We start from the raw sequence: 21713 nt of genomic DNA on the forward strand, positions 1-21713 counted from the left end.
CAGTTAATCCATTCTCCGTTTGTGACATTAGTAGTTTTTCCCACTTCTGTTTATTAGGAAGATGTGGTAATGAACCGAATGTTTCTTTCACAAACTGAAGGATCTGGAGAAATCTAAAGAAATTATCGCAGGGAAAGATTGAATTCAGCACACAGGGACAGAAATCAATAATCAATCAATAATTGATAGCACATAGGGACAGAAATCAATAATCAATCAATAATTGATAGCACATAGGGACAGAAATCAATAATCAATCAATTTAATTGATAGTGTTAGTAGTGTTAAAGGCCTGAGATTTTTAAGGTTTGAAAGGGTTGAAAGGTTCTAAAGGTTTGAAAGGGTTGAAAGGGTTGAAAGGTTTGAAAGGTTTGAAAGGTTTGAAAGGTTCTAAAAGTTTGAAAGATGTGAAAGGTTTTAAAGGTTCTAAAGGTTTGAAAGGTTCTAAAGGTTTGAAAGATGTGAAATGTTCTAAAGGTTCTAAAGGTTCTAAAGGTTCTAAAGGTTTGAAAGGTTCTAAAGGTTTGAAAGATGTGAAATGTTCTAAAGTTTTGAAAGGTTCTAAAGGTTCTAAAAGGTTCTAAAGGTTTGAAAGGTTCTAAAGGTTTTTAAAGTGTTAAAGGTTTGAAAGGTTTGTAGTTTTTTAGGGTAAAACAGTGATTGCTAGGGTCTAATAGGCGGTTGATATGGTCTAATAAGCAGTTTCTAGGGTCTAATAGGCGGTTGCAAGGGTCTGAGTGGTGGTTGCTAGGGTAAAACAGGTGGTTGCTAGGGTAAACAGGTGGTTGCTATGGTAAAACAGGTGGTTGCTATGGTAAAACAGGTGGTTGCTAGGGTCTAATACGGGGTTGCTAAGGTCTAATATGCCGTTTATATGGTCTAATATTCGGTTGCTAGGGTAAAACGGTGGTTGCTAGGGTCTAATAGGCTGTTGCTAGGGTATAATAGGTGGTTGCTAGGCTTTAATATGGTGTTGATATGGTCTAATAAGCAGTTGCTAGGCTCCACTGTAGCTAAATGGCATTTTCCCATTGAAATTAATGGGATTTTATAAGCAATTAAAAGTGAAATATCTCTAAAAGTAAAACTGTTTTAAAAAAATCAAATGGTAGCCGATATGTCCTAAGTTGGCCGAACGTTATAGAGTTGGAACGGAGTTTCTAGCTAAAAGTATGAATTTCCCCATTGAAATGAATGGGATTTTTTTAGCAGTAAAAAGTGAAATATCTCTAAAAGTACAAATTATTTCAAAAATTCAAATGTTAGCCGATATGTCCTGAGTAGGCCGAACGTTGAAGAGTTGGAACGGAGTTTGTAGCTAAAAGTATGAAGGACTAGTTAGGGTCCAAAAAAACGGTGGGAATATTGGCAATAACACTAGAAAGTACTCTTCCTGAAGAAACAGTGTGGGATCGCTAAGAATGTTGATGGTATTGAGTATTGATATTGTTAGTAGTGTTAAAGGTTTGAAAGGTTAAAAGTTCTAAAAGTTTGAAAGGTTTGAAAGGTTCTAAAGGTTTGAAAGGTTTGAAAGGTTCTAAAGGTTCTAAAGGTTTGAAAGGTTTGAAAGGTTCAAAAGGTTCAAAAGGTTTGAAAGGTTTGAAAGGTTTGCTAGGGTAAAACTGGTGGTTGCTAGGGTAAAACGGTGGTTGCTAGGGTCTAATAGGCGGTTGCTATGGTATAATAGGGGGTTGCTAGGCTCTAATATGGTGTTGCTAGGGTCTAATAAGCAGTTGCTAGGCTCCACTGTAGCTAAATGGCATTTCTCCATTGAAATGAATGGGGTTTCTAAAGCAATTAAAAGTGAAATATCTCTAAAAGTACAAAGGATTTCAAAATTCAGAATGGTAGCTTATATGTCCTAAGTAGGCCGAACGTTGTAGAGTTGGAACAGAGTTTGTAGCTAAAATAATGAAGGACTAGTTTGCCGTCAAAAAACGGGTGTTAACGGGTGGAAAATCCCATTCATTTCAATGGGGAAATTCGAAGTGAAATATCTCTAAAAATTGAATTCAGATAAAAAATTCAAATGATAGCTGACATGTCCTAAGTAGCCCGAACGTTGTAGAGTTGGAACGGAGTTTGTAGCTAAAAGTATGAAGGACTAGTTAGAGGTCAAAAAACGAAAATAATGGATTTTTAGGCAATTAAAAGTGAAATATCTCTAAAAGTACAAATTATTTCAAAAATTCAAATTGTAGCCGATATGTCCTAAGTAGGCCGAACGTTGTAGAGTTGGAACTGAGTTTCTAGCTAAAAGTATGAATTTCCCCATTGAAATGAATGGGATTTTTTTAGCAGTAAAAAGTGAAATATCTCTAAAAGTACAAATTATTTCAAAAATTCAAATGTTAGCCGACATGTCCTGAGTAGGCCGAACGTTGAAGAGTTGGAACGGAGTTTGTAGCTAAAAGTATGAAGGACAAGTTAGGGTCCAAAAAAACGGTGGGAATATTGGCAATAACACTAGAAAGTACTCTTCCTGATGAAACAGTGTGGGATCGCTAAGAATGTTGATGGTATTGAGTATTGATATTGTTAGTAGTGTTAAAGGTTTGAAAGGTTTAAAGTTCTAAAAGTTTGAAAGGTTTGAAAGGTTCTAAAGGTTTGAAAGGTTTGAAAGGTTCTAAAGGTTCTAAAGGTTCTAAAGGTCCTAAAGGTTCTAAAGGTTCTAACGGTTTGAAAGGTTTGAAAGGTTCTAAAGGTTCAAAAGGTTTGAAAGGTTTGAAAGGTTTGCTAGGGTAAAACTGGTGGTTGCTAGGGTCTAATAGGCGGTTGCTATGGTATAATAGGTGGTTGCTAGGCTCTAATATGGTGTTGCTAGGGTCTAATAAGCAGTTGCTAGGCTCCACTGTAGCTAAATGGCATTTCTCCATTGAAATGAATGGGGTTTCTAAAGCAATTAAAAGTGAAATATCTCTAAAAGTACAAATGATTTCAAAATTCAGAATGGTAGCTTATATGTCCTAAGTAGGCCGAACGTTGTAGAGTTGGAACAGAGTTTGTAGCTAAAATAATGAAGGACTAGTTTGCCGTCAAAAAACGGGTGTTAACGGGTGGAAAATCCCATTCATTTCAATGGGGAAATTCGAAGTGAAATATCTCTAAAAATTGAATTCAGATAAAAAATTCAAATGATAGCTGACATGTCCTAAGTAGCCCGAACGTTGTAGAGTTGGAACGGAGTTTGTAGCTAAAAGTATGAAGGACTAGTTAGAGGTCAAAAAACGAAAATAATGGATTTTTAGGCAATTAAAAGTGAAATATCTCTAAAAGTACAAATTATTTAAAAAATTCAAATTGTAGCCGATATGTCCTAAGTAGGCCGAACGTTGTAGAGTTGGAACGGAGTGTCTAGCTAAAAGTATAAAATGTCCCCATTGAAATGAATGGTTTTTTTTAGCAATTAAAAGTGAAATATCTCCAAAAGTACAAATTATTTAAAAGATTCAAATGGTAGCCGACATGTCCTGAGTAGGCCGAACGTTGAAGAGTTGGAACGGAGTTTGTAGCTAAAAGTATGAAGGACTAGTTACGGTCCAAAAAACGGTGGGAATTATTGGCAATAACAGTAGTGTGATCGCTTTAGCGATCACACAATAATATATACCAATGTCTGTCTGTCTGTCTGTCTGAAATGAGTACGAAGCAACAACGAACATTTTATTTTGTAAGGTAGGACATTCCAGAATTGCACTGTGGTATGTCACACTGTGTAGCAACATAGTTTATAGGCCTACACAAAATAGCGATGTTGATTATGCTAAATAAAAGAATAAACAAAATAAGCAGCTGTCATCAAGAGATGTTTGTTCTTTTTTTTAATATTTATATTTTAAAAAGGGGGAAATGATGTGCAATGGTCACTGTATTCTAATGCTTGAAATTACTGTGTTAACTTGTACACAATAAAAGTAAAACACAATAAAAGTAAAACAAAATAAAAACAGTGTCAACTAGTGGTTGCGAACGCGGAAGGAGGCGCCTCCGCCAAAGTGGAGCCTACTATGGAACTCTGCTCGGCTTGTGTGTGTGTGTGTGTCTGTGTGCAGTGCACTGCCTGGGTGCGGCCAACAGAGTGCGCCAGAGTGCAGCTACAGTCAAAACACTCACTCACTCACACACACACACACACACACACACACACACACACACACACACACACACACACACACACACACACACACACACACACACACACACACACACACACAATATTTTCGAGCTGCGTTCGCTTCCAGCGTTCGCGCGTCTTACTTGTTATAGTAGTCGACTAGATCAGTGGTTCTCAACCAGTGGTCCATGAGGGGGTTCCAGGGGGTCCCCAGCCAAATTAATAGTTATTAGGAACCAAATTGACCCTTATGTGTCTGTAACTCTGAGAGTGTACAAACGGAACCAAATGGACCTGTTGTACACCCTCAGAGTACAACGGGTGTAGATTAGGACACAGATTAGGACACAGTGACACAGTGTAGATTAGGACCCCGAAGAAATCAAAATGGTTGAGTCCCTGGCATATCTTTTCAAATGGGGGTCCGTGGGTGTGTGTGTGTGTGTGTGTGTGTGTGTGTGTGTGTGTGTGTGTGTGTGTGTGTGTGTGTGTGTGTGTGTGTGTGCGCGCGTGCGCGTGGGCACGTGCGCACGTGTGCACGTGTGTGCGTATCAGTGGCGTCATTTGTCCAGCAGCAGAGCGGTGATGTTGATGCTCCAGGCGATAGCCTGCCGGTCGAAGCCGCAGGTGAACAGGTTGGCGGTCTGGCTCTCCTCGCTCCAGGCCGAGCAGCAGACCATGCGGCGGTGGCCCGTGCTGCCGCCGCGAGGCAGCCTGGCCAGCCGCGCTCCACTCAGGTCGAACAGCCGCACCTGCCGGTTGTCGTGCGGCAGCGCGATGATCCGCTGGCCCGCCGACACGCTGATCCGGTTGACGGCCGAGTCGGTGTGCACGGTGGCAACGGGCGACCTCATGCTCCTCAGGTCCCACACCTTGACAGTGCGGTCATCGCTCCCGGAGACCACGTTGTCGCCCGCCGCCGTGAACACGGCCGACGTCACGGCGTCCGCGTGTCCCTGGAAGACGTGGACCGAGTGGACGGACGGGTCCCGGAAGTCCCACAGTCGGAAGGTGGCGTCCCGGGACGAGGTGACGGCCAGACGCTGGGCGGGGTGGGCGCAGCAGTGGGTCAGCTCCTGCTCGTGTCCGGCCAGCGTGTGGACCAGGCCGCCGCCCTCCGCCTCGTACAGGTGGGCCGCTCGGTCCCAGGAGGCGGTCATCGCCTGCCTGCCTCCCGCCAGCCAATCGGCGGCGATCACCACGCCCCGGTGGCCGGTCAGTGTTGTGGTCGCGACCCGGACGGCGGGCACCGATGCGGCCGCCTCCCAGGTGCCCGCCTCCCCGTCTCCCCCTGTCTCCCCCTCGTCTCTGTCCGACGGGTCCTTGTCGTCGTCGTCGCCCGGAGCCGGCTGGGGGTCGGCGGGGGCCGTCTGCTGCGGTGCGTAGCGCCAGATGTGTGCCGTGCGGTCCCCCGAGGCGGTGAGCGCCAGCTGCTCCGCGGGGTGGAACTTGATGGAATTGACCGATCCCGCGTGGCCGGCGTATCTCAGCAGACATCTCCCCGTCTCTACGCTCCACAGCATGGCTGAGTGGTCTGCGGACGCCGTGCCCAGGAGCACAGGCTGCGTCCGGGTGACACCCAGGTCCCAGATCCCGTCCCTGTGGCCCACATACTCCTTGACCAGCTGACACACCGCCCTGGAGCCGGTGCTGCCGCTGCTGGTGGCTTTGAAACTAGACACGATCCTGCTGGTAGAGGCCTTGTATGTCGTCTTCAGCTTCTGAGACAGGTGACTGGTGCCGTGGCTAGCTTTTGCTTTCAGAGCCCCCTTCATGGCAGGGTCTCCACAGGCTTCAGCGATCTGCCCGTCCCCCCCCAGCGCCAGTCGCTCGTTCAGGGCGTCGACATCCCGTCGTAGCTCTAAGTTCTCCGCGTAGAGATTCTCAAAGCCGAGTTGGATCTGACCGAACAGATCCAGGAGACTGTTCCTCAGGGCCGGGGGCAGCCTGGACTCCTGCCCCTCCGGTGTGGATCCTCGGTGGGCCACGACGCGCAGCCTCTCCTCGCCGCCGCCGGAGCGCCGGACGGACAGGCTGTGGACCCGGTGCTTCTGCTGGGGAGGAGGGACGACCGCGGCAATGCTGCTGCTTCCGACCTCCAAGGGCATATCCTGTTCCTCCTCCCTCCCTGTCTCCGGCCTTCCACTCACCGCCTGCCTGCAGGTCGCCTGAAATCTGAAAGTGTTTTAGTTCTGGTAGATCTGTTGTGTTTTTCTGTAAATGGTGATTCTTTGTTTCGAAAGGTGAGTTCTATGATCTGTTGGATCGGGTCAAAGCTGGGTGGGGGTGTACAGTTGACAGAGGTTTACAACTTTTCTAATTAGAATCCATATTATATCATGAAGGAGATGCATGATGGAGCTGCTGAATTATCCAATCATAGCTTTGGTTCAAATCACAATCACAAGAGGGAAGAGGTTATCTGTTGCAGGATCAAGAGAGGGTCTAATCCTGGCGTGTGGATCTCACTTCATGTAGCCAGTCTATGATGTCATGTAGCCAGTCTATGATGTCAGTCATCTGTGATGTAACTATGAAGTATGTCTCCATATTTGTCTCCATATCATGTCAAGGACCCCCAAATTGTTATTGATTCATGCCACGGACCCCCATCTGAAAGGATTTTGTGCCAGGGACACCCATAACTGAAGATTTGTTTACAAATATATATATTATTCAAAACATTTCCACAATTGTTCAAGATTCTTCAAAAATCTAAATTTCAGATCTACAAGCTCACAACACATAACATGGTGACGCATTGAGCTTCTACATCAGAATTCTTTTTTTTAATAGTTGAAGTACAAAATAGGGTTAAAGTGATTATACTGTTCCTCATTTTGCTGGGGACCCCCTCAAAGAACCCCTGGGGGTCCCCTGGAGTCGGACCCCACTTTGAGAGGCACTTTTACACAGTATGCTCCATGAGTTGGCATATTGACAATGTAAGATTGTCAGGGATGACAAATTCAATATTAGAGTTTCACAAAGTGGGAGCGTTGATTGCTAGCCTGGTAAACCCCTCCCTCCGGAAATGAGATTTCCGGAGGGACTGGTTTACCAGGCTAGTAGATCAGTAAAAAAACATGAAAAACTCAAAAATGGCCCAAAAGGCAGAAAAGCAAAGATTTTAATTGGATGAAAATTGCTAAAATATACAACTGAAGAAAATACCAATACAACTAAAATAATCAAACAAATGTAACAGAGAGGCAAAGTGTAAACCTCTTCCCATGGCAGTCTACTCTTCCTGTGCACATAAACAAAAATATATTAAAGAGATTCCAGTCACAACAGAATGTATACCTTCTGTGTGACTGGAAATCTACAACGGACAAGCATAACATGCATTTCAATATGAATATGCCGAACACAGAGAACGTTAGTCTGTAAGAGGCTGCTCTACGTGACAGTCTTACAGTTTGTCTATCTTTGCGCTCAGAGTTGTTCTTGTCCTCTATGTTTGACATCTACTGTATGTCGTGGTCATATTCCCTGATCGTATTATAAAGAGGTTGATTTTACAACCACACTGTTACACAATTCAAACTAGAAGTGCATTTTGTGTTGTTAGTATACTACCAAATTATTATTATTAAGGGACTTCTTAGTCATGAATGGGATAAGATAGGACAAGACAGGATAAGAGACAGTGAAAAAGCTATTTATCCACACTGGAAAACGAACGTTTCACAGCAACCAGTAGCCTACTAGAATAGACATACATTACAAACTAAGATAATGATATAAGGACCAGTTTTGCCATTTAATCCATTTAGACCGGGAACGCAGCTGTGTGTCCTTTTAAGATTTCTTTGGGCTATTCAAAAATTGCAGATCTTCAAGCTCATAGCGTGGCCCCGAGTGCCGCGCTATGAGCTTGTAGATCTGCTATTTTTGAAAAATCGTGAACATTTTGTGCAAATCTTTGAATATATACTTTTAAAGCAAACATTTGTAACTCAAATCTTTGCTTCTGGGGGTCTCTGGAACAACATATTTTGAGATAGTTTTGTTTTTTTATATTTTTATATTTTTTATGTAAAAAAAACAAAAAACTGAAATGGTAAAAAATAAAAGTTAATGGTGCAGAGGAAACCATGCAAAATGCCCACCCCCTGCTCTTCGGAAGCAGTGTCTTGCTCAAGGACACTCCGACACTAACCCAAGGCGGGCCGGGGATCGAACTGGGAACCTTCAGATTCCGAAGTAGCAGCTCTACGTCCTGAGTCACTGACTGTCACCCCCGGAGATGTAAACTAACACACACATGAGATTAAAAACCTGTACAAGGCAGTTAAACAAAACTATCAAATGTGCAAGACTAAATGATGTCCTCATTTAGAATATAGCCTATAGGCAGTGGTAAAGTAACTAAGTACATTTACTTAAGTACTGTACTTAAGTACAATTTTGAGGTACTTTTACTTTACTGGAGTATTTCAAATTGTCTATACTTGTACTTCTACTAATTATTTGAAAAATTCAGTTACTAGTTACTTTGCAGATACAAATTCTTGTTACATTATAAAACATACATTAACCACTTTAGCCCTATTGTATACCTAGGCTATTTTCAAACATTTTAGTACTTTTACTTTTGGTACTTTAAGTATATTTTGATACAAATACTTTTGTATTTTTACTCAAGTAAATGTTTAATTCCGGACTATAGTACTTTTTCCACCACTGCCTATAGGTCTGCACTGACTGAAGTTGTCATGCCAGTCGGTCTCCAGCAGTGGTTCTCATCGTACCCATCTGAGCAGCCATCAGCCGAGTGTGTAATTCAACTACCTGGAGGAAGCCTGTAAGGAAGCCTGTAAACTGCCTGATCCACCAGACAGCCTGAGTATAGTTTTCTTATAATAGCAGGTAGCTTTAAGTTGCTGTACTTTGCTCAAAAGTATCAGTGTGTTGTATATTTGGTTTAGCTTATAGTTGGTTTAGCTGTTTAGTTGGTTTAGCTTTCAAATAGAGCCTATTGTTAAGTCTCAGCTGACAGCCCATTAAAGGCAGTTTCACCTGCTTACCTCCAGGTTTTGGTCAATGCCCACACCCCTGCCCGACCACTCCGGTCTGCCACCTCGGGGCGACTGACTCCCTCGCCACTCAACGGTCCTTCTGGTCGATCGACACGGTCACGACTTTTTTCTGTTCTGGCCCCACAGTGGTGGAATGAACTTCCCACTGATGTCAGGACAGCAGAGTCACTGCCCATCTTTCGCCGCAGGCTGAAAACCCACCTCTTCAGGAAACACTATCCTTCCTCTTTGCCTGGCCTACTTGTTGTTAACTAGTTGTACGAACTCATGCTTTATTTTTGTATTGTTTTATTGGATCTTGTTTAGTCGATACACTTACTTGTTTTAGCTCGTGCTCATTTGATTTTGCCATTTTTGTCTCATCTGTTTAAGAAAGTAGGTAGCTGATACATTGCACTTTTACCTTAGCGCTAGGTATACTCTTGGTTGCTTGTTTTTGCAGGAAATGTACTTAAAACTTCTGGTGATTAGTAGTTTTTGTTCCCTACCTATGTTGAATACACTTATTGGAAGTCGCTTTGGATAAAAGCGTCTGCTAAATGACTGTAATGTAATGAGTGAAGCCATCAGCCGAGTGAAGCCCCCCCTCCCCCTGGAATAACGAAGGTCTCCCTCCTTATGGTTCTGGTTCAAATCTGCCGCAGAGCCAATCAGATAAAGCTACTATGGGCAACTGAAGTGGAAGCAGACACAGGTATGCTGCCACCTTCTGGAAAGCCTGAGGTATTTATCAGACCCTCTGATGCAGAGTAACCTCGCATCACCAGTCTTTCCACCTCAGAGGAAAGCCTGGTATTCGTTATTAAATTGCCTGTGTGATCCGGTCTAGGCCACGCCAAAGCTTCTGGTTCCGTTTGTTTTTATATTTATTTTTATTTTGTATTTTAAAAATAAGCTAAACTACGCCGCATCAAGGATTTTATTAGGTAGGCCCTAAAATTACAATGCTGATCACGGTCTGAGTTATTTTGGGGTGAGGCTTGCGGGTTCCGGCCGCCTGATGACGCGGATGACGTGCCTGGTGACGTAGGGTTACTTCCGCTCCCAACCGGATCATAAACCCGAAAAAGGTATTGATCCCAGGCTAGATGCAATACATTTTTCAGTTCACCCAAAACATCTCTTATTGTCTCCGCCAGGCCGAAAGGCATGGCGAGAGAGTATGTTTTGCACCCTGACCGTCCGTCCTTCTGTCTGTGAACAGCTAATCTCCGGCACCGTTGGCCTGATCGCAACGAAACTTTGCACACACACTCCCTGGATGCCAATTCCGAACCTCTGCCCCAAATCTTTCAATTTTTTCACATGGGCCTGTTATAGCGCCACCATGAGGCCGATTTCTGACCTGTTTTGCACCCTGTCCGTCCGTCCTTCTGTCTGTGAACACTTAATCTCCGGCACTGTTGGCCTGATCGCAACGAAACTTTGCACACACTCCCTGGATGCCAATTCCGAACCTCTGCCCCAAATTTTTCACATGGGCCTGTTATAGCGCCACCATGAGGGCGATTTCTGACCTGTTTTGCACCCTGTCCGTCCGTCCTTCTGTCTGTGAACAGCTAATCTCCGGCACCGTTGGCCTGATCGCAACGAAACTTTGCACACACACTCCCTGGATGCCAATTCCGAACCCATTTTTGTGTATGCGATAGATTAGATACTGTAGATAGACACTTAAGATAGATACATATAGATACAAAAGCACACCAGCCAAAATAAACATATAATATAATTTATTTCAAATGTCTGCAGCAGAGTACCAGACTCACGCTCCAGTAACCATCTCAACATTTCAGACCTTGCATGCATGTACCACTTCTCAAATAATGCAGTAAACTCATTCAACACTGTATACAAGCTTAACCACAAGCCATATTTTTTTTTTAAATAGCACATTATGTAGATCTGCAATTTTCTGCATTTTTTGCTATTTTTTAAGATAAAAACAACATTTATTTAATATATATAGATTTAACCAATCATGTGATCATAAGCAATACTCCATACCCCACGGCCAGCGTGGGGCATCAGCTTTTCAACCTCACACCAGATTAAGAATTCATATATAATAATAATAATAATAATAATAATAATACCAGTGTGGCTGCCTTTTACATTAGCATTGTAGGAGAAAATAAATATAATTATAACAAAGCATAATAGGCTTCTATTAAAACAGTCAGATCACCTGGTTAAAAGTCTGACATGAACCTTTGATGGTTAATAGGTAGGTCAAGGTTTATGGCCTATCAATCTTCTGCGATAAAAACATGATCAAAATCCAAACGTTGTCCGTTCACCTCATCAAGTAATAGTCCCCAAATAATTACAGGAAAGAATCATGAATCAAACATTTTGCATTTTAAAAACATTGCTTGGCTGTGCGTGTGTGTGTGTGTGTGTGTGTGTGTGTGTGTGTGTGTGTGTGTGTGTGTGTGTGTGTGTGTGTGTGTGTGTGTGCGTGCGTGTGCGTGTGTGTAAGCATAGACTTGAGATTACGTAACAACCATCGCCGTGTAAGCGTGCATAACACCACACAGTAAAAATCTTGAATCCAAATGTTAATTTGATCCCATTTGCAAGAGTGTACAAACGTGTAAGAGTGCACAGATGTACATGTACGTATCCATTTGTAAAACAAATTGGCTACATTTACATTTGCTTACATTTGTGCATTTGTACACTCTCTCCGAGTCTAAATTAACCTTAAGCGATTTTACCGCGCGACGTTAAAAGCGTGTATGTGCGTGTGTAAAAAAGTGTACAAATGTAACCCAATGCAAATGTGACCAAATGGACCCGTTACGGGTCCATTTGGTCACATTAACATTTGCTTGTATTTGTGCATTTGTTCGCTCTCCCGAGTCGAAATGAACGCTCAACGATTTTGACCGTGTAACGTTTATAAGCGTGTATGTGTGACCGTATATGTGCGTATCGGTGCGAACAAAAATAAGCGCGTTCCGTTCCGTTTCTACGGTCTTCATTTCTCTCCCATGTACTGGTCGTCGTCGCTCACGGACCTCTTGCGGGCAAACAGGTGGGTGGGGTCCCTGCCGCGGAAGCTGGGCTGGATGTTGAAAACGGGCATGTTCCTCCAGCTGGCCGGGCTGCTGTGGGCGCCGCCGCCGCCGCCGTTGGGGCCACCGGCGGAGCACGGCTTGTTCTGCACCAGCATGACGAAGCTCTCCATGTCGTCCGTCAGCCGGGAGACGAGGCCCGCCCGGACCGCCGAGACCGTCTGCTCGTCACAGGCCAGCAGGGACTGGAGGAGGGTACCGTAATACCTGGACAATAAGACACACATATTATAGTCACAGGCCAGCAGGGACTGGAGCAGGGTACCGTAATAGACAGGTTTCCTGGGATGCTGCGCGCGCAAGAGAGGGGTGAGCCTATAGAGGGTGCTATTACCCACAGCAGCTCTGGTCAAATGTCCATTCATAAAATAAATGGTCTTCACCGGGTTTAATGAAAGTAGATTAAATGATGCAGTTTGTAATATCTTGTTTACTCAATAAAAATGATTTGTCGGAAGTTGGATCTGTTAGTCCTTTATTTGTATATAATAGCAGCATTATACCTATTATGCCTATAATAGCAGCATTATGCCTATCTAACTCCCGAACACAACAACAGAGTGAATGGCGCTTCCGGGTTCGTTCTACCACTGGCATGCGCAGATTGCTCATTCTGCTCTGTGATGACGTCGCGCGGAAACCCGTCTATAGGCTCTATGCACAACAGCCATATTATCACTTCCTTCACAGGTGTTACCAAACGGGTCCATTTGGTTCCATTTGTACACTCTCAGAATTACACACCTGTAAGGGGCCATTTGGAAGCCCATGAGGGTCCCTGGACCCCAACTGTAAACCCACTGGTGTAACAGAGTGTTTCCAGTGAGCCAACATGCACAATATCAGCACCCTGACTCTGTTTGACCAGAATGGAACAGAGCCTTCATTAGTATCATTGGTAACACCTGTGAATGTCTTCACAATATGGCTGCTGTGAATAGAGCCTACACCTGGACAATATATTATATATATCGTCACTGTTGGCAGGGAGGAAAGTACCGCAATACCTGGACAATACTTAAGACACACATTAATATTGTTAATAGTGTTTATTTCGTCGACTAAAAACTACGACAAATAGTTTTCTGTCGACTACCTCTTTTTCCACTGAATAGAAACTATGCTATAATGACTCAATATACTGACAAGTCCGTAAAAACAATTAAAACGAGACTAAAATGTTAGGGAGAGACTATAGTGGAGAAGAGATCCAGTAGAACAAAGACAAGTAATTTTATGCATGTGCCAGGCATAAAAAAAAATATATATATATATATATATATATATATATATATATATATATATATATATATATATATATATATATATATATATATATTCAAAGATTTGCACACATTTCTTGTATATCTGCTATTTTTGAATGTCCAAAGTGTAAAATAATGCTTAAAGTGGTTGCACAGATGCATCTCCGGTTTGAAAGGGGTTAATGTGTGTTACTCACTTGTTAGGGAAGTGTGCAGGGATCTGAAGCACCTCTCCGATGGCATCAGGGTTGGTGCGCGCCACCGTGCAGATGTCCAGACTGTTGTAACACTGTTCCTGGACCTACAGTGTTGGATTGATTGATTGAATACTTTAACGTAAATCAACATAAAAAACAGTGAAAGAATACCAATATATACAAAAAAAGGGGGGTCGTCTGTCTACCGGGAAACTGGTACTACCTCCTCTTATGGCCTCCAGAAAGATGAGTTTTTAGGGCTGTTTTGAATGGGCCCAGTGAACGGCATTTTTTGAGGGATGGGTTAGGCTATTCCATACCTTGGTGGCCGTGCTGTAGAAGGAGAATTTGCCCATATTTGTTTTATGGGTGGGTGGTACCAGATTGTTGTTTGCGCTCCCTCTAGTTTTGTGACTGTGGGTGTCACTAACTTTTTGGAGGTATTTATACAGATATGCGGGTATAGGGGGCATTTCGGGCAAATCTGCATTTACAATTTGTAAGACCAGTCCCATTTTTAGTTGTTTAACCCTGTCTTCCACCCTGAGCCAGCCTAGGCTGGCAAAGTGAGTGGGAGAGAGGTGGGTCATGGGCCCACCTCTGGGCCCACGTGCTGTTTACTTTGTAAACAGCACGTGGTACAGTCAAGACATGAAGGCTAAAAGGATAAACACAGAAAAAAAAAGTCCCGGGGACTTGTTTCCTTCGTGGTCCTATGTAGTCAATTAATCAACATAGAACATACAAATAACACAATGATGCGTGTTCATCAACAAATACAAAACACTATATTGTTGATGTCCGGCAGAAACCAGCTAACTCCATTTTGACGCTTTTGCATTTGTTTCCATAAATCAGGGCCATTGAACACCCTTTATGTCTGTGTGTTGGTAAAAAAATATTGAGCCAATGAAAAGCATTAAAAAGCGCTTCTGACAAAAGTCAGCAAAACCAGCTAACTCCAATGGAGTTAGCTGGTTTTGCTGACTCCAGGCTCCACCCCCTTTTGACCTCCAACCTCATTATGAGCTTGGAGGTCCATTCAGCTGTTCTTATCAACAGGGTTCAAGTCCACTGCTGCCAACTGTGCACCGTTCAAGTTGCATACTGATAAGCAGAGACAAGGAAATGATCCATCATTAGTTATAATCTACTTCGAAATTGCATATAATACTTGACTTGAAAACTTGGTGTGTGTGTGTGTGTGTGTGTGTGTGTGTGTGTGTGTGTGTGTGTGTGTGTGTGTGTGTGTGTGTGTGTGTGTGTGTGTGTGTGTGTGTGTGTGTGTGTGTGTGTGTGTGCATTTACCTCAGCGATCATGGTCTGGAATAAGTTACAGCGTCGGATGGTTTGGAACACTTTCTGAGTGACTCCCTGAGCGATGCAGCGAAGACTTTCCTTCACAAACGTCTTACCCTGTAGGAAGAACACACAGCATAGTTACTGTATATGAAACCTGTATTCAACTTAGTTACTGTATATGAAACCTGTATTCAACTTAGTTACTGTATATGAAACCTGTATTCAACTTAGTTACTGTATATGAAACCTGTATTCAACTTAGTTACTGACTAAAACAATCCCTAGTGGGAATGTGCATGCAGAATTTCACAGAAGTCACACGCTGTGTTCATGATTTGAGGCATTTAGTTCAAAACGGCGCACTCCTGCAAACTTTGGAAGCCAATCTTAGCCAATCGGGATGGAATATGAAAAATCCGACAGACCCGTTTGGTTTAATGACTATAGAGATACGGTGTAACGATTTGCGTGCAAAATCTGTGGAGTAATATCAAAAACTGTGTTTTAGTTATAATCTACTTAGGCCTGGCAGAGACAATAATATCTCAAACGTATCAATAGGAACAAAGTAATCCAGCTTCACGCCATGCTGACCTTTGTTCCATACATAAGGTGCACACATGCTGTAGGCTGTGTTTTCTAGCTTTGTTCTGGAAACGTTCAACATAACAGTGGTGTAAAGTAACTAAGTACATTAACTCAAGTACTGTACTTAATTACAATGTTGAGGTATTTGTACTTTACTTGAGTATTTCCAATTTCCAATACTTTTACTTCTACTCCACTACATCTCAGAGGCAAATATTGTACGTTTACTCCTCTACAATTATTTGAGCATTAGTTACTTAAAGATATAAATATATTACATTATAAAACATACATTAACCACTGGCCCTATTTTATACCTAGGCTATTTGAAAATAGCCGATCTACAAGCTCACAGCGGTGTCGCGGTGCGGCACCCATCTTGACACCGCAGTTATGATTGCCGTTCTGTGGATTCGTCTATACTATAGGACAACAAAACAACAACTAAAAAGCACGCATTAGAGGTAGCAGCGCCTGGCTAGTAACCATAACCTCCTGTGATCAAATTCCACCGGGGGAAAGACTTTATTATTCTCTCTCCGATTTTTGTGAGGTTAGGATTACGATTAAGGTTAGGTTTAGGCATATTTTGTGAGGTTACGATTAGGGTTAGGTATATTTTTGTGTGGTTAGGGTTAGGCATAGTTTTGTCAACAGGCGACGTCGCCATGGTGTCCCGCCGCCATGTCAAAACATGACTTTCAGTGCGTCCCGCCATGTCAAAACTTGACGTTTCAGGGCTACTGACGCTGCAAAATGTGACGCCTTGGGAGTGAGAACGGGTCAGACACACAGGTGGTTTAGCCAGTAGTGCTTTGTAAACAAACAGTGTGATATTCTGTTTCCTTCTGAAAACTAGTGAAAACCACCCTACCAAATGATATAGGGCATAGCAGTGGGGGCCATTTTGTGGTGCCACAGAGAGAAAACCCATACATTTTTCATTTAATTAATTTATTTATAATTAAGAATGATTTTTTAATTTATTTAATAAATACCTTCTTTTTTTGACACAGAATCAAATGTTTTATGGCCATGATTCACTAGGAACCTGGTTGGCTTGGTTCCGGGCATAAAATAATGTATATAAATATTTAAGGAAATCTCTATGGGAAGAAATTCATGGGTTTTCTATCTGTGGGACCACAAAATGGCCGCCACTGCTATGCCATATAGTGTAGATCAGAGGTTTCTGCCCAACAGCAACAATATCAAACTAGAGGGCCTTGAAATGAAAAAGATTGAGAAACACCGATGTAATAAAAGCCCCTGTATAAAATACATAATATAATATAATATACAGCATGTATAAGAGGCCGATTCTACAAATGCCTTATAAATAGTTCTCAAACTTTTTCGTGCCAAGGAATCCCCAAAATGACATGTAGTGCCGCGGACCCTCATCTGAAAAGGGTTTGTGCCAGATTTTGTTCAAAATTTCAAAAGTATTCAAAAAATATTATTCAAATACTAGATTTTTTTTTCAAAATTCAAAAATAGCAGATGTACAGTTTTCTGAAAAACTTATGTTGAGATATATATATTTTTTTTGGGGGGGGGGGCACACAATTATAACTATAATTGTGTGGGTCCTTGGCATGAAGACGTTTGAGAACCACTGATATAGTAACATACGTTTTTCAGAAAACTGTTAGGATTTAGAGGACATTTTTAGAATCAGCCTCAGGTCTTAATGGGTTAATATGAGAGACAGAGAGACAGAGAGAGAATTAAAGACCTGGGTGTTGAAGGTAGCAGCAGTGTGCAGGAACAGCTGGCAGATGTCATGCATGCCGTCGGTGTCACAGGTGGAGTTCTCCAGACAGGCGAACACCCCACAGCCCACTGCCACCGCACCGTTCAGACACTTGGCCACGTCGTCTACGCACACGCACACGCACACGCACACGCACACGCACACGCACACGCACACGCACACACACACACACACACACACACACACAGGTTATAGGTTCACACTAGGCAAAAGACTGGAATGACTTACAAAAATAAAATAAATGAAACCTGTTTTTTACTTTTAGAAGAAAAAAAATAAACAAAAATTGCTGACCTACAAGCTCACAACATGTCGCGTCGCGACGTGTTGGGAGCTTGTAGATCAGCAATGCCCGAGTGCAATGTCCGAATGCACATATCCGGTCTGATCTCTTGCAAGTGTGGGCAGTTCTTGAGAAAGAAATCAGATTTTGTCTGATTTTGTCAGCAGTCTGAACCAAGATCAGATATCACTCCAGTTCTTAGATCGTTTACACTGGTTCCCTGTATGTCAAAGCACGGATTTCAGCTACTATACTTATAAAGTATATGAATGAGCATTGAATGGTTTAGGGCCAAAAATACATTTTTTCTGATCATGTGCTATATCATGAACCATCCAGCCCTCTCAGGTCATCTGGGAAAGGTCTGCTTTCTGACCCCACAATTACAACTGAACTCAGTGTTGCCAAGTCTGCTTATTCTGAGCAACTTGGAATAAGCAGGCTTGTTTTTTCTGTAAAGTGGCTTTTACATACAGTATTGCTAGTTTGCGGGTTGCGTTTTTTTTGGGCTTGTTTCCAATGAGCAGTTGCTTATTTGGGCTTCCTTCCTTTAAACCAGCAGTGGTTCTCAAATATTTTCATGTCAAGGACCCCCAAATTAATAGGTCTATTCATATTTGCCCACGGACCCCCATCTTTTAAAATAGAATGGTGCACGATTTGCTGTAAAATCTTTGAAAATAATTCCAAATCGTTTTTTTCTCCAAGGTTTTTTGAAAATAGCAGAGCGCATCGCAGCGCGTTGTGATCTTGTAGATCGGTTAATTTTCAAATAGTCGACGTATTCATTTCAAGTGGTAAAACTGTCCGCTTCTTTTTTTTTTTTTTGTAGGTATTGCTATCTGGCAACACTGGTTGACCTGCCTTGTTGTTGTTGAAATGTGTGATAGAAAATAAACGTGCCATATGCCAAATAACATAATAAAAGTGTTGTTTTGTTGAGACTAATAACAGAAAAACTCCCATATCAGCTGGAGCTCTTCCCAGCTGATGTTATTACCCTTCACAGTAACGTGCAAACACAGCAGAGAGAAGCTGAGATGTTGTGACAGAAAGGATGTATGTATGTCAACCATGTGTGTGTGTGTGTGTGAGTGTGTGTGTGTGTGTGTGTGTGTGTGTGTGTGTGTGTGTGTGTGTGTGTGTGTGTGTGTGTGTGTGTGTGTGTGTGTGTGTGTGTGCGTGTGCGTGTGTGTGTGTGTCCACGATCTGTGTTGCCAGATTTAGCGAGAGAAACAAGTGGCCGGGTCCTCAAAAACAAGCCCAAAATAGTAATAGCCGATGTACAAGCTCACAACGCGTCACAACTGTGTTATTATAAATACAATAAAAAAGAAAAGTAAATTAATGGATAAAGAATTTAAATATATGCATTATTTTGTTTACACTTAAACACCAAAAATCTTGTATGGGGTCCCTGGCACAAAATATTTTCAGATGGGTTCTGCAGCCAAAGACATTCATTTGGGGGTCTTTGACATGAAAACCTTTGAGAACCACTGGTTTAAACATGAGGAAGCAAGGCCCAAGAAGCAACTACACTTTAGAAAAGAGCCCCCAAAAAACCTGCAACTATCAACACTTACAATAAGTGACTTTACAGGAAAACAAGCCCAAAGTCGCTTAGAATTAGCAGACTTGGCAACACTGGTCAGTACCAACACATTGGTGGTGCGACTATATATATATATATATATACACACGCGCACACACGCACACGCACACGCACACACACACACACACACACACACACACACACACACACACACACACACACACACACACACACACACACACACAGTATGTTTACACATTTCTTTATTCTGTATAGTAGGCTATACTCTATGTGCACAACCTACCCACATCTCTTATTTGTTTTCATTTCACAATAAATGTTTCACATCATGCCAATAATAAAGCTCCTTTGCATTGAATTTGCATTTTTAATGCTATGTTGTTGAATTGAATACATAGGACCAGGATGGATTAAGTCGCCAGGACTTTTTTGTGTTATCCTTTTAGCTCTTTAGCATTTCTGTCTAATAAAATATTCATCAATCAATCAATCCCTAATAGATGGTTCCTCTCTAGCCCACTGTTTCCCAAACAGTGGGTCGGGACCCATGTTTGGAGCGTCAACCAATTTTTATGGGTCGCGAAAAAATAAATGATTTCGAAAGATTTAAAAAAGTTCAATCTAAGAAAGTCAGAACTTTAACAATCACAAACTATTTCAAATGTGTTCTAAACTATTTCATAAATAAACATTTTAAAAATAAAAAAAAATCCATAAACAAACAAAAAAAAGTTTAAGAAGTAGTGAAAATAGCAAATATTCTATGGAAATAATTAGATTTTTTGAGCTTGTAGATCTGCTATTTCCACAGATGTGGGTCCCGAGCCAAAACAGTTTGAGAACCACTGCTCCTGTCTCTCTTATAGTAGCCCTGAAACATGATTGTTTTTTTTTTAAACATTTACAACTCTCACATGTACACAGACGTCCATATTTCAAATATAAAGTTTCTGACCCCCGAGCCTAGGATGTTACAAGTTGAGCCGGACCACGATAAGTACCCATATCTCCCGTATTGTTCAATAAAAAGCATTTTAATCCAATTGGCGGCCATTTTCTATAGATTTTTTTTTTTTAAATAATGTATCATAGTGCAAATACACCTCCCAACCGGTAGTGTTGCATCGTCGAAAGCATCGGAGAAAATTCAGAGAAAATGGCCGGGCAATCGGATTAAAACGCTTTTTATTGAATAATACGGAATCTACGGGTACTTAGACCTTTTGCGGCTCAACTTGATACATCCGTTGCATGGGGATCAGCACTTTATATTTGAAATCTGAACGTTTATGTAGATGTAGCAGTTGTGAATGTGAAACATTCTTAAACCAGGAACAAGTGGGCCCATGACGCCTGTGACAGACGAGCGTCATGTGAACCATGGCTACAGTCTCTCATATATATAGTAGTAATAGTAGGGCTATACTCACTCGGGCTGTTGGCAGAGAAGCGCGCCCGTCGTGGGGCCGCCTCCTCCGGGCTCTGCAGCTCGAAGCCGGCAGCGGTGCTGCTCAGCAGCAGCACGAAGAACGAGACGAGACAGGACGATGCAAACATATTCTCTCCGGTGTGACAATGCAATGACCGCTGTTTCTTTCTTGCTGGTTGCTCTCAATGTTGTTGCTGATGCTGGTGCTGGAGGAGGAGGTCTGGCTGCTGTTTATATGGAGATGAGAGCAGCCTGCATAGACCGGCCCCCTTAGAGGGGAACAGCCAATCAGCCAGTGGTGGAAAAAGTACTCAAATTCTTCACTTAAGTAAAAGTACCAATACTGCTATATAGAAATACTCTGTTACAAGTAAAAGTCCGTAATTAAACATTTACTTGAGTAAAAGTACAAACGTATTGGCATCAAAATGTACTTAAAGTACCTAAAGTAAAAGTACTAAAATCATTGGAAAATAGCAGATCTACAAGCTCACAACGCGTCACTGAGCTTGTAGATTGGCTTTTTTCAAATAGTCTAGGTATAATAGGGGTTCATGTATTTTTTTATAATGTAATCATTTATCTGAAAAGTATAGAGTTTTCAAATAATTAGTAAAAGTACAATATTTGCCTCTGAGATGTAGTAAATTAGAAATACTGCAGTAAAGTAAACATTTCTCAAAACGGTACTTACGTAGCCTACAGTACTAGAGTAAATGTAGCCTACTTAGTTACTTTACACCTGTGGTTCTCGAAGTGGGGTCCGGGGACCCCCAGGGGTCCTTGAGGGAGCTCCAGGGGGTCCCCAGCGAAATGATAGATAGTTAGGAACCAAATGGACCCTTATGGGTCTGTAACTCTGTACAACTGGTTCCATTTGTACAGTTAAATTAACATTGATTTTACAATATAAATTGGGGTCCCAGAGATAGAAATGCCATTAAATGGGGCTCTAATGCATGTCAAACTGGGGGTCCTTGAAATTAAAATGTTTGGGAATCACTGCTAGAACAGTAAAACATCTTCTCTTATGGGGGTCCCTGGCATACATTTTCAA

At 42.2% G+C, this 21713-nt stretch overlaps 2 protein-coding genes across 2 annotated transcripts; both read right to left on the reverse strand.

The window, feature by feature from the left end:
* Positions 1–4674: 4674 nt before the first annotated feature.
* LOC311037306 (WD repeat-containing protein 37-like) lies at positions 4675–6222 on the reverse strand (the record flags this gene model as incomplete). Its single annotated transcript, XM_084046426.1, has 1 exon — positions 4675–6222. One exon carries the CDS (start codon positions 6220–6222, stop codon positions 4675–4677), a length of 1548 nt encoding a protein of 515 aa, XP_083902552.1.
* Positions 6223–12142: 5920 nt separating this feature from the next.
* Positions 12143–20784, reverse strand: LOC311037307 (stanniocalcin-like; the record flags this gene model as incomplete). The annotated part of the gene is made up of 5 exons (XM_084046427.1): positions 12143–12446; positions 13702–13805; positions 15010–15117; positions 17330–17472; positions 20658–20784. 5 exons carry the CDS (start codon positions 20782–20784, stop codon positions 12143–12145), a joined length of 786 nt encoding a protein of 261 aa, XP_083902553.1.
* Positions 20785–21713: the final 929 nt, after the last annotated feature.

This window comes from Gymnoscopelus microlampas, assembly GCF_963454915.1.
Source record: "Gymnoscopelus microlampas genome assembly, chromosome: 21".
NCBI lineage: Eukaryota > Metazoa > Chordata > Actinopteri > Myctophiformes > Myctophidae > Gymnoscopelus > Gymnoscopelus microlampas.